General features: G+C 37.4%; 1 protein-coding gene across 2 annotated transcripts in view; it reads right to left on the reverse strand.

The window, feature by feature from the left end:
- ITPR2 (inositol 1,4,5-trisphosphate receptor type 2) overlaps nucleotides 1-14,453 on the reverse strand; it is a 477,037-nt gene that overhangs the window by 311,647 nt on the left and 150,937 nt on the right. For both annotated transcript variants that reach the window (XM_045811874.2, XM_087855710.1), the window contains 6 exons: nucleotides 13,507-13,679; nucleotides 12,087-12,206; nucleotides 11,786-11,971; nucleotides 10,397-10,648; nucleotides 9,658-9,802; nucleotides 7,691-7,841 (listed from right to left, as the gene is read on the reverse strand). In XM_045811874.2, the coding sequence (XP_045667830.1) occupies nucleotides 7,691-7,841; nucleotides 9,658-9,802; nucleotides 10,397-10,648; nucleotides 11,786-11,971; nucleotides 12,087-12,206; nucleotides 13,507-13,679 (1,027 nt within the window). The remainder of the gene's footprint in view (nucleotides 1-7,690; nucleotides 7,842-9,657; nucleotides 9,803-10,396; nucleotides 10,649-11,785; nucleotides 11,972-12,086; nucleotides 12,207-13,506; nucleotides 13,680-14,453) is intronic.

Raw genomic sequence — 14,453 nt, forward strand, 5'->3', positions numbered from 1 at the left:
CAATGCTTAGAAAATTACTTCCTATTTTTAAAAAACCGTGCTTTGCAAATGACTTTCAATTGAATAAGGTTTCACTAAAATAGGAAAATATAACCCAGATCACTTAAATATAAAAAAGCCAAGATGAGGATACACTGGGTGTTGCAATGTGACCACACGGCTATGGCTCCCATGAGTTGTCCTTTCAAGTAACAGTTCTTTTCTCCCCCCAGGTACTTTCCGTAATCTGGGATTTCCTCTCTGGCATCCACCTCTGTCTCATCCTGTACCACAGGAATTTTTCCCAGGCCTGAAAAGCTTGTCTCCACATTTGGAGATTCCAGAAATGTGTTCTCTCTTGCTTCTTTTGTTAAGAACTTAGAGAGTTTAATAGAACCTTTGTTAGGAATTTATAGTCTAATAGAACTCAGCTACAATAACACACCTCCTAGTACAAAAGAGAATGCTTGAAGTTTGAAGTGTCATCTTATATATAATAAATTGTTTTCCTACTTGGCTAATTATTTAAGTCATTAACTTTTTGTTTTGAAACACTTTCAAATTTATGGGAAGAGTTACAAGAATAACACAAAGAACTCCTATAATACCTTCTGCCCAGTTTTCTGAGATTCACAAATTCCGCCATATTTGCATCCTCTCTCTCTTTCTCTACATACATAAATATCTATCTTTCCTGCACTATTTAAGAGTTAGTTCCACATATTGTGACCTTTTCACTCTCAATTCTTCACCTTGTATTCGGTAAAAACAAGTACATCCTCTTACGGAACCACAGTACAATTATAAAATTCAAGAAATCTGATCTACTACCACGACCTAATACACAATCCATATTCAAATTTCACCAATTGTGCCAATAATATCTTCTGTAGATGATATTTTTCCTGATCCCAAATCACATATTGTATCTAGTAGTCATGTCTCTTTAATCTCCTTTAATCTGGAACAGTTTTTTAGCCTTCACCTTTTTTCTTTTTTTTAAGATTTTATTTATTTATTTGACGGAATGAGAGACAGCCAGTGAGAGAGGGAACACAAGCAGGGGGAGTGGGAGAGGAAGAAGCAGGCTCCCAGTAGAGCATGAAGGCTGACGTGGGGCTCAATCCCAGAACGCCAGGATCACGCCCTGAGCCGAAAGCAGACACTTAACGACTGAGCCACCCAGGCGCCCCAGCCTTCACCTTTCATGACATGGACATTTTGAAAAGTTCAAGCCAGTTGTTCCACAGAATATCCCACAATTGGTACTTGTCTCATAATTCTTCACAATTAGCTGGACATCCTAAATTTTTGTCAGGGATGCCAACTAGGTGATGTTAGGTCCTTCTCAGTGCATCACAACTAGAGGCACACGACATGGCTTTGTCCTGATTTCCTTTTATGTTAAGCTCTGTATTTTGTTTACTGAGCAAAAAATATCCATATTTATGAGACTGATCCCATATGAAGTGTTCACTTTTTAAAAATTTATGAACCAAGATTCTAATCTCAGTGACAATTTTTCTAAAATATTAGCTCACTGGACTTCCTCATGGTACGTACTGCACCGTCTCCATGGTTTCCGTGCACCCTGCCCACACTCTGGTATATGACGCTTTCCTAAAGCAGAGTGTGCTGTTTCCTGCTCGGTCTTTGACTGATACACCACTTGAGTAGCACTTTCCATAGACCTCCACATCACCATGGCTTTCCAGAAGCTCTGGATAACTAAGGCATCTCGACAGGCCCCAAACAGGGAGGGCACATGATTATCAGTCATTGGATGGAGAATGTTTTTGTTTTGTTTTGTTTAAAGATTTTATTTATTTATTTGACACAGAGAGAGCACAGGTAGGCAGAGTGACAGGCAGAGAGAGAGGGGGTCTCCCCGCAGAGCTGGGAGCCCCATGTGGGACTCGATCCCAGGACCCTGGGATCATGACCTGAGCTGAACGTAGACGCTTAACCAACTGAGCCACCCAGGCGCCCCTGGATGGAGACTGTTAAGTACATTATATGGCTCAATATTGGTAGCAACATGAACCACCCAAGCTTCATACACTATAAACTGCGATCTTATCTCTAGATTTTGCTGGCAAGTACAGATAGGGTAAGTCCAGCTTTATGTCATCATCATTCCTCAACAGATTTGAAGGCTAGATAAAGAAACACACACACACACACACACACACACACACACACACACACATATATATATTAGCTCATTGGACTAATAAATAATCAAGGGGTACAAGCAATAGGAAGACTAATTTCTTATACTTTAACTCTTAGCAATGCTGCTAACTTATTAGTACGTCTTGGGCAAGTTAATTAATCTCCCTGAATATGCTTTTCTATATTGCACTTTAAAATAAAACTTTCTAAAAAGTTAAGAATGCAACTTAACATTAAATAAATGTTGAACATTAGTAAAAGCAAAAATGATTCCTCGGGAAGGATTTCTAGAGGTGAGTGGAAGGAAGAAAGTCCAGCATAACAACATCTCTCAGAGGTATCATCTATAATTCAATTATAATTGTTATCAAATCACGCTTAACAACAAACTATGTTTTCTCACAGTTTACGTTATGTATTCAATCATAGGAATGTATAAAAAAATAATTTACTCCCTGATTTGCAGATATCAAGAGAAGGGATCTTGAAACTATGGTCCTTAAATTCAAATTAATTTCAATACACAAAAAACTAGGATAACAGAATTCTTGGGTATTTACTCATTAAGGGATGAATACATTCTTTCAGATTCCAAAAATCTAGCCAAAATCCACAAACCCCTTTCCACCAATTAGGAAAATGTATTTCCCCAAATCAAGAGGCACTGTCCTACACGACATACCAGTCTCAAAAGGAAGAAACCTCCTAGCACCGGTTTATACAGTACATATATAGCTATTTCCCATCGATACGACATAAAGTTTCTTAGACAATTACAACTGGCTCATAAAAACTATTATGAATCTATTTTAATGCTAGAATAAAATCGTGGTGTTTCATATCTTAATAATGGATTAAAATAGTGTGTGTCATTGTTAGGCACAAATCACACTAGATGGGAGGTAATCCGTGTAAAACCACTTAGCAAATAGAATACTCAATGAATATCAGCTATGTAGAAAGTATATTTATACAAGCCAACAAGTAATTAAAATTATCTAGCATCACTTTTTCCTTGGCTTCCAGATATCCCGCTGTTCTGGGGTTCTTCTTTACTCACTGGCCTCTCTGTCCCAGTCTCTCATGCTGACAATGCCTCTAATCTCAAGGCTCAATGTCGAAGGGTCCCAGGATTCGATCTTTAGACCTCATTTCTTCCCAATCAACAAGCACTCCCTAAGTGATCTTATTCAGTTTGATATTTTGAATGTCTTCTATGCACTAATCTCACATTTATATTTTCTACCCTGTTACTACCCTAAAGTTTCATTCATATATCCAGCTGTCAACATAACATCTCCACTTGGATGCCCATTAGGTATTAAAACCTAATGTGCCCATCGGAAACCGGGGATGTACTGTATGGTGACTAACATAATAAAAAATCATTAAAAAAATAAAATAAAATAAAAAATAAAACCTAACGTGCCCAAACAGAAATTCCCATTTGCACTCCAAACCCCTCATCCACCAGTCCTTCCTACCTTAATGACAGTACTACATTCACCCAAATGTTAAGTCAAACCTAGGAATAATCTTTGACTCTCCTCCTTCTCATTCCACATTCAAGTCCTATCAGTTAAGACTGTAAAATTCCCAATTTGTCCACTTCTCCCCTACTCTACTACCATTCCCCTAGTTCATCACCATCACCCAATTTCCGAAAAGCCTCCTAACTATGGTCTCCTACCACTATGGCCACATCAGTATTTTCCATTCTCTACTCAGCAGCCAAAATTATCGGATCCTATTAATCCCTTCTCAATCCTTCCAAAAGTTGTGCATCAAACTCAGAACAAAATTCAAATTCACAGGTATCCAAGGCTCTATAATCTGGGGTTCTTCAACCTTCTCTCTTACTGTTCTCCCCCCTCTCACTTTACCTCAGCCAAAATAGCCTTCCTGCTACTCCTCCCAGATGTCAAGCTTATTCTACCTCAGGGCTGGTTTCCTTGACACATGTAGGTCTCTGCTCAATGTCAGAGGTTGTTCAGTCTATTCTGCCCTTCCCCCCCCCCACTTACTCTACCACTCTCCATATTGCCCCACTTTATTTTTCTTCATAGCATTATCTGATGTTACATTATAAATTCATTTGTTTATTATCTGTCTCCCCCAGTAGGGAGAAGGGAGGGACTCTGCCTCTGTATTCATTAATTGTCTGTCCTCCTTGTGGCTAAGGACTTTATCTTCTTTATTCCCAGTGAGTAGAACAGTGTGTGGCATGCAAGAGTAACTCAATAAATTCTTGCTGAAAAAATGTATTAATGATCTTCAAATTGCTGATAGAATGATTAAGAAATCCAGAGATGGAGTCCATGCAAAAATATGAGAATTATAAATAACTTAAAAGAGTAAAAAAAAATGTATCTTATAGGGAGGACACAGACATGACAGAAAGGGTGCAAACAAGATACTTGTGAATTTTGAGAGGAAAAATAAGACTTTCCTTTAGCGTAAAAGTCTGGAAGCAGACTGTGAGCACTGAGACCAACAGACCAATAGTGAAGATCAATTTCCTAACTTTGAAAGAATGATTTAGTTCAGAGTAAACTGGATATTATAAAATCATCATACCAAAAAGCATGTTTAATATGAACATCTCAACTCCTATGTACCCTGTGGGACTGTTCAGAACAGCCTCTCATTGGTGAGATTCAGAAAACAGAAATAGGATAGACCACTGGCATGTCCCCTGCTCTTTGATTTACTATTGCTGTTCTCGGCTTTTCCTTTGCTTTCGTTCAGATATTGCTCATAGACTTTTATTTTATTTTTTTAATGATTTTTTATTATATTATGTTAGTCACCATACAGTACATCCCCGGTTTCTGATGTAAGGCTCGATGATAGACTTTTATTTTTATAAAACTTTAAGTTTATATAAAAGATGCAAGAAGAGTACAGAACACTTATACACCTTTTCATTTTTTTCTCCATTTGCTTTCATAGCGTCTCCCCCTACACATCACAACTCTCTGAATATACACTGCATATTATAGTTTTGTCATGCTGTGTCTTAGAGATCACCATTCCAGACAATTTCACCATGGTGAACTTAGGTTATCTTTTATTTACAGGATGTTTTCTTGGATTATAATTTTAAATATAAGTTCTATTCCATTGTTTTATTTTTCTTCTTCAGAGGAACTCCAATTATTCACATGATGGTTCTTCTTTGCCTTTCTTCCCTTCAACCACTTTCTCTCTGACTCTTTTTATTTCTTTCTTTATATCACTGACATTCTCATCATTGTTTTCTTGCCCTTCCTCAATGATGTGTGTTATACTTTCCTTCAAATGTATCCTTTTGCTAACATAATTTAGTTTATATATATAAAAAGAATAAAGTCTACCATTTTATTCTATTTCTCTCCTGAATCCAATAAACTTTCATTTCATCTCCTCCTGATTTTTTGGTTCACTTCTAATCTTAATTTTTTAATCTATAATTCAAGGTGGTTTTCATATACCAATGTTTATTTGAATATATTTAATTCACTTTAGAGTCTCGTGTTACAATTTTCTTCTCTTTCATGGTTGTTTTTCAGAGAAGAACTTCCCTCGACTGACATGGTTTGATTCTCCACTCTATTTTGAACTTACAGTAGCTCCATACATAGGAGGACCAATTTCATGTCTACATTTCGTGGACAAAGTTGACAATATAAGCTGGTTCACATAATCTTCAGTTCAAGAACACCCTCTCCTGTCAGAGTGGCGAAGTGCAATTTCTTTAAAGTCTAGCTCTTGGAAGGTAGCAATGGAAAGGAATTACATACATTGCCTTCAATTTTTTTGTTTCTTTTCTCTTATGGTATTTAGGATTTCATCATCTTGCTTCTTTTTCCCTTTACCAACAAGATTCCAAAGGGTGGCTCTCCCTCATCCCTACGGATGAAAATTAAACCACTTTATCTCTAGAAGCATTGCTTTTCCACAGTTGCTACCTGTGTACTGTTAAGCCCCCTCCTCGTTACTCAGTGCTCTTATCTACCTGGATTCTCTGTCAATATTTTCACACTTAGCAAAGACGTTCTTTCTGAAGGTGATTTGCACACAATCCCTTCTTGTCTCTTCTGGACAGTTTTCCCAGAACCTTCTAACTGTCTACAAAGGCTTGCAGTGAGAACCTGTGAGACAGCTCTACTGAAAACTGATGCTACCTTTCTACTTACACCTGAAGTTTGTATTGTTCCCTGCTTTCTAGTTCTGCTGAATGTGAGGGATTTATATGGCTAAATTTGCTTCTTATTCATCTCTACAGATTTCTGGAAGATGTAGAAATTATTGAGATTTAGGCAGCAGCAATTAATTACTTTAGCTATCTGGAAGTTCCTCATTTATAATTCTTACCCAGATATTCCTTCCTTAAGTCTGAAATTACATTTCTGGTTTTACTTTTTTAACCCTGTAGTGGACACTGCAGTGGACACACTGTGCTCTACCCAGGTCCCCTCTTCAGAGTTCAGGCACCTATTCTCCCAGTTGCGGAGCATCATAGTTGGTGACCTCCCACAATGCCTCTCACCAAGAATGACCCTTGGCCAAAGGAAACTGCCTTACCCAAGGTTACACTCCCTACTCCATGATAAAGCCATCAATCAATGGTTGGCTGTTGCGAGAATACAAAACTCAGTACCTTTGCCTTAATTTATGACAACCGCAAAGGGCCACCCTGCTCCAGGGCTCCCTGTAGGATCAGCTGTCCCACTTGTAACTGAAGTGTGGATCAGCTTCTCTATCTGCCCAATCCTACCTTCCTCACTTCCTTACAGGTGTGTAACCTGAACATACTCTTCAATATACCCTCTGCAACACTTCTCTACCTCTCACTGTTTGCAAGGCATCCAACCTAAGACAACCACCATCAAAAAAAAAAAAATTGTATTAAATTATGAGATAGGCACTGTTGTAAGTACCTTGAATATATATCATACATTTATTTAATTCTCACAAGGAAGCTGTGAGGAAGATACTACTATTATCATCTTCATATCTCAGATGAGAAAATAAACTCTTAGAAAAGACAGTACCTTGCCTAAGCTAATAAATGGTAAAGGCAGGATTTGAATACAGCCCTGTGAGTCAAAAGCCCATTCTCTTACCTACTTCACTATACACTCTCTCACACTGGTTTTGCATTCACTGCTTCTCTAGTATGACCATTACTGTTCCAATTCTTTGCACTTTTCTATGCCCTGCTATAAAGCATAGCCAGCACATGACACATACCAAATTGATCACAAATAATAAGATGTTTTTATTTTTAATACATAATATTTTCACTAGTGGATTAGCCATAACGTTAGTTGCCAAAGTGGAACGCATTGATCTATGAGTTTTTCTTTCAAATTTTTAAGTTAAAAACAGAGAAGAAAGTTTATAAATTCAGCCTATCATCACTTAGCCCTATTACAGAATCACTTCTCATGTGTACACACACATTAGCAGGTGTGTGTTAACAGCCACTTCTCTGTAGATTTGTTTTTATCTTACCTCCAAAAAGATAGTAATTTTTCTCAAAAATTCTTACCTCCGTCTTGAAATTTGCTTAATCTTTCAAAATACGATGACATGGGGGCCTGTACAATATCTAGGATGGCCAGAAGTGTTCTTGTTAGTCTTAACAATTCACTGAAACTATAAAATCCAAAGTATATAAGATTCCGAGCCAAGTGGACCACCTTAATAAAAAAAGGGAGGGGGGTGGGAAAGAAACAAAAAAACATTAGAAACTGAAATAAGCATTGATTTTTTTTTTTTTTAAGTAGGCTCCATGCCCAGCATGGAGCCCAATAGGGAGGCTTGAACTCATGACCCTGAGATTGAGACCTGAGCTGAGATCAAGAATCAGACGCTTAACTGACTGAGTCACCCAAGCACCCCTGAAATGAACATTTATTTTTTTATATTATCTAAATTAGTGCAAGTGGGGCGCCTGGGTGGCACAGCGGTTAAGCGTCTGCCTTCGGCTCAGGGCGTGATCCCGGCGTTATGGGATAGAGCCCCACATCAGGCTCCTCCGCTATGAGCCTGCTTCTTCCTCTCCCACTCCCCCTGCTTGTGTTCCCTCTCTCGCTGACTGTCTCTATCTCTGTCAAATAAATAAATAAAATCTTTAAAAAAAAAAAAAATTAGTGCAAGTTATTTCTAAGATTTCTAATTCTTTAATACCTAGGAATTAAAATGCCTGCAAAAGGAACCACTGAACTCTGATTTATTCAAGCTTATCATTAAATCCAAATAAGGCCAGTTTGCCATCTCTCTCAAAAGTCCAGATGACAAAATGAGGTGTCTGGTCAACAGTCAGCAAAGAAGCCAAAAAGAGACAATTTTAGGTGTATCAAGGTGCTTAAAGAAATTTACATTAGAATGATTTACTTAACTAAATATTAACTTAAGTCAGTAGGATATCACTTAATAAATGGCTACATTAATGAATTACTTTAATAAATGGTATTATCCAGGAATTTGTCCAGAAATAATTTGTTCCCTGTGCTGCTTTGTGGTCTTCTGGACACTATAAGACATTCTAGGTATGACAGCCAGCTTCCAACACAGTCCCCAAAGTATGGTCTCTTTTCACACTGCACCAAGGATGGTCTGTGTGACAAAAAGAATATAGCAGAAGTGATAGCATGCCACTTCCAAGATTAGGTTAGAGAAGATTGCAAGTTCCATCTTGGGCTCTCTTTCTCTCTCTCTAATGGTTTGTTCTGGGTGCCATGCCATAAAGACACAGGCGGCCTACAGAAAGGCCCATATGGCAAAAAGATAAAGCCTCTGGTCAATAGCCAGCAAGGAGGTATGGTCACCAAGACACACACAAGTGAGCTTAGCAGCAGGTCATCTAGCTGGAGATAACTGCAAGCCCAGTCAACAACCTGATTACAACTTCATGAGAATACCTGAGCCAGAACCATCCAGCCACACATTTCCAGATTCCTGACCCATAGAAACTGTGAAATAGTAAGTGCTTGTTGCTTTGGGCTAAGTTTGGAGGTAATCTGTTATACACCAGTAGTTACCTAATACACCATGTATCAAGTAATGGCATCTTTTCTCTAGTTTTGTCACTATATCCCTCAAATGATATTAAAAGCAAAGGTATTTCAATTCAGTTTAATGAGGCTAAAAATTTCACTTCCATGGTGATGGGGAAAAAAAATGTATCCAAACAAATTACAATGTATGCAAACTGTCTTTGTTCATGAATTGCAATAAAGCTTACACAGGTAAATGAAAACCCCCCAAATCCAGGAAAACAGTAGGTAACTGATCATTATAAATAGAATATTTTGTATTGGACATCAGGTCTAATTAAAGCATCAAATCTATCTTTTAATCAATGGCAGAGGGAATCATACCCTTATCAACTAAACTACCCAATTACCAAAACATCCTAAATAGTAGAGGGAAAAAATCTTTGATGCTCAATGCATCTAATTTTTGACAGGGAAAACTGAATAACCTCACAAATGAATTGTTTGTATTAAATACCTCAAACGTCAGTTTGTTTTTTTCTTTATCCCCAAAAGGAAAAGGCTGATTTACAACTTCTTTCAAGTATTCCTCAACAAATTCCATTGTCAGTGCAAATTTCCTCTTCATATCATTTCTGGAAGAGTCTGTTATAGAATCATATCTAGAAAGAAAAAATATGAAGCAAGTTAAATTGACTGCAATCATTCAAAAATAGGAAAATATATATACTTAACCTCCCAGCTTCTTAAGTTTAGGTAACTCAGTTAACCTTTCTAGATGTTTCTACCATAATATTACACTTAAAAAATTGTTACTCCTATTATAAATACGATTTCTGCTTATTGGTTTCCAGAATGATGTTTCTATTGTCAAGAGCTGTCATTTTACTCTTCAAAAAGAGTATCTTACTTGTATTTGAAAGACTAACATTCTGGGGCAGGGGGGTAAATAGGTTGATGGGGAGGAAGGAGTGCACGTGTTGTGTGAGCACAGGATGATGTACAGAAGTGCTGAATCACTATATTGTACACCTGAAACTAATATAACACCATATGTTAACTAACTGAAATTAAAATGAAAACTTTAAAAAATAATAAAAAAAATAAAAGCTGTAAAAGAAAAAAAGAAAAAAGACTAACAACCTGAGTTTGAACACAGAAATGCCCTTCCATATATTTCATTTCAAAATTGAAGACATTAGATTTTGAGTTCATCTACTGAATTGAAAGTGCTCAGGAAATGTTTCCAAACATACTCATGAATTGTTATCTTTGTGGGAATTTCGGTCCAGAGCCTAGCATAGCGAACAGGCACAACGGACTCCTGGGGATCCCGGTCAACATGCATGTGGAGCATGAGACGACAAAAAGACGCCCGGAGGTCAAATGGCAGGCTCTCGTCCGACACACACCGCAGGATCAAATCCACAGAGAGCTGCGTAGAAATCTGGTTTATGGCCAGATACTGGCGATCCAAGCACATCCTTGCAAAGAGGTTTAGCTGGTACCTTAAAAATATGAAACATACTACATTATTTGTCTTCTCTTGATAAAGTTCTTAAACAGCACAGTATCAATCAGTATCTACTACCTACTTTTACACAACACCAAAACTTCCAAGTGTTCACGACACTGGAGTCAAATGTTTTGGTAGTGAGTGAAGTGATCAAATGACAGCAAATACGTGAAATTGTCTCTATGTCTGTTCAAGTTACAATTTCTCTTACTTGTTCCAGCAGCATGTGTCTGGTAGCAAAGTGTCATTGGGCTCTCTAATTTTGGGTTTCCTAGGATAACAAATACCCTAAGCCTGAGGGCTATGGGTAACAGCTCGCACGAAACCATCTCTCGCCTTCCCATTCCCACTCAGCTCCGGCCCTAATATCTAGCTACACTCTGACTTTAGATCCACTCAGTTCCCAAACCAAATGTGACCCGTCCAAATGGCATCAGTTACACTTGGATTCAACAACCTCTGAGATCAAGCATTAGCCTTGGCTTTGTTGTGATACCTTATAGAAACCAGGGAACACAGGGCACACTCAGCCTTTCACAGATTCCTGTCATTTGGGCCCAACTTTTCCCAAGGGCATCTGCCAGAGGTTTCTCTACCTTAAACTCAAAGACACCAACTAGGTTCTTGCTTCCAACATACTGACCTCCAGCAACTACCATGGCAACATTGGCTGCCAAGTGCCACCACTGAACTTTCATCGCTGTAGATACCAGCTCCTCTCCAGCCCTAGGTCTCCACATATTCCTAAACACTATCTACATCACCACTGGCTAACTTGCTCTGGGGCCATCTCTGCAGCTGGATCAACACGCCCAGCTCAGTCCCATCCCTCAAGTCCAACACCGTGCTACGAACATGTCTCTCATCTAATACCAGTCAACAACAGGAAAAAACCCTCTGCTGCCCACCAATTCCAAGTTAGAGAAAAAATCAGAAAATCGCAAGTTGCGTAGGTGGAAAACACAGATGTTCACTTTTATTTGGAATATTTTAAATAATATTAAATATTTCAGCTACCTTAGTTTTGACATAACTTTTTACATTTCCTCTTCATAGATACCTGACTTTTAGAGGTTTCAGAGAATCTTCTCTCAATGAATATGTAAGATTGACAATTATGATTCTTTACCTATAATAGGTAAGAACTTCCAAATCAGCTTTGGTGCCTTCTTTTGCTTCTTGAGCAAGGTGCCTGATAGCTTTGCCATGAGGTTCCTTGTTGCTGTCAATCCAGTAGAGCCAAACTTCTTCATCATCAATGTCGTCTGAAAGGATGGAGCTCTCCATGGGGTTGTCTACTTGCATTGAGACCAGCCTTAAAAGAAATTACACATGCAAAATCAATCAAGAAGCTAACTCACAAATATGACAGGAATTACACTGCTTACAAATAATGAACAGAAGAAGCTCCCTCCCCTATCTGGGCTTACTTAGTTTGAATGAGAATGTCTGCATTGCCTGGGCTCAACATAAATTTACAGATGAGTTCCTGAGTTACGGGTATGGCGGTGGTATTAGATACGCACAGATCCGATAAATAATCCAAAAACCTGGCAAGAGAAAAAAAATAAATTGAACACTAAGAAAAGGCACTTCATAAAATATCACAATAAAAATATCCTTGGGGATATAATGAAAGTAAGTTTTTAGATCTATTTTTAATACCTCCATGCAACATTTTTAATATGTTGCTTATCTACTGCATTAGAAGCAAATTAAACATCCAATTATTTGTGTTTAATACAAATCTTGTTCAAAAAAGGATATAAGTTTGCTTCTATTTATTTGGTGAGATTTCTCCCATAGCACTGTGACTTATTATGTTTAGAAAATCATTTATCTGCCCTAAAATGAGACCATCCAAGAATGGATAACAAAACAAAAGCAGATGAAAGCTAATGCTGTACTGAGTAAAACAGGAAAACAGCTAGCAGTCAATGAGAGTGAGCATGGCCTAGTTGAGTCAAAGGCCCATTTCTACCTTCTAACATTTATTTGCTGTGCTAATTAGTAAAGAAAACTGTCAGACTGCTTGACTTTTCTGCATTCATTTCTCCCAGATAAAGCAGCATGGTGCAATAGAAAGTGAATTGGATGGAATACCCCAATAGTAAGGAATATTACCATAATATTAGTAAGAAGCAATTGTGATATTATAGCAATTATCTTACTATTGGGGTATTCTTGGGCAAGTTGCTATCTAGGCTTCTGTTTTCATCTCTAAAATGTGGATAATAATTTACCTTAATATAATATATTGGTAATAAAATAATAACATACAACCAGCATACTCCATGGAAATATACAAGGACTTAAATGAGACAATGTACATGAATATATTCTGAAAAACTAGAAGTACTATAAAAACATAAATGATCAGAATGAAAGTCGCTTATATTTAACTGTATCTATAAAAGTTTTTAATTTCCTATGAGGTAATAATTATGATACATCATTATTGTAACAGCAAACCCAACGTAGTTTTGTCCATGAAAGTTAGTGATGTGAAAGAATCCCCACTTCTAAGGGGCGCTTGGGTGGCTCAGCCAGTTAAGGGTCTATTTCTTGATTTTGGCTCAGGTCATGAACTCTGGGTCATGAGATCAAACCCTGAATCCGGCTCCGTGCTCAGCAGGGAGTCAGCTTGAGGATTCTCTCTTCCCTCTTCCTCTGCCCCTCCCCCTACTCACATGGGGTCTCTCTCTCTCTCATTTAAATAAATAAACCTTTAAAAAAAGAATTCCAACTTTTAAAACGTTCTAAAAATAAAGCAAGAAGCTTTTTTGCAAAAAGACAAAAAATAAAGCACAATCCCCGCTAGTAAAGAATACTGCATGAACCACTTCAAACCTTGGCTCACGATTTCTCCTGAGTAAACTGACAAATGTTTCTATTTCTTTTGCTGTGATATGTTTCTCTAGTAGTTTTCTGTTGTTGTGCAACAAAGCTGTGATCGTATCTTCTGCCAAAATATCATAGCCAATCTGGGACTGCATGACACAGAAATTCTTAGCAATATATTCCTGCAAAGAAGAAAGACTGTCAGAATGTGCTGCCAATAGCTTAGAAATAACAGGTTCTATTCAAGTCAGCAACATCGATTAATTTATTCATAACAGAAAAAAACGCATTATCAAAAGAAAAGCAATAATCCTTCAATAAATATGGCTTTTTGAGAAAGGAAATTAAAACATATGAGCGTATGCCTAATTTAAATTATAATAGAAAATTATATACCTAGAAATATTTAATGTGGGTGCTTATACTCTGAAAGCATAAGTGGGAAAAACAAAAAATAAACCTAGTTAAAATAACAATTTCTTTCAACATGGTAAATTTTACCAGCCTAACTGAGGCCCTTCTTCTAATTTCCATGAAAAGTCATAATTACAGAAAGAAAATTACCCTCTGATATTTTGTTCATGAGGCATGAGATCTATACTGGTTCATGAAGATCCCAGGCTGATTTGCAGTGATTTCTTTTTTGTACTGTCCCAATCTATTAAATCTTCTCTTTAAAATAAAGATAAAATTCCATACCACTTTTTATCTTAAAAAGCTATCAAACAAGATAATATGATTAATCAATCACTTTATTGACTAGATGATTCATCCCATAAATACATCTTGAAAGCATACTATATTCCAGGCTGTTTGAGGGACTAGACATATGGTGGTAAGCAAAATAGGTGAGTTCTCATGGAGCTTACCTCCCTCTATGAAAAAAGGCAGGAAATGAGATAATAAGTATGATCCTTTTATACGTTAGGAAGTGAGGTGAAATCAAGGGATGGCAA

Source organism: Ursus americanus, chromosome 25 (genome assembly GCF_024610735.1).
Source record: "Ursus americanus isolate L20-20 chromosome 25, mUrsAme1.1.p, whole genome shotgun sequence".
Lineage (NCBI taxonomy): Eukaryota > Metazoa > Chordata > Mammalia > Carnivora > Ursidae > Ursus > Ursus americanus.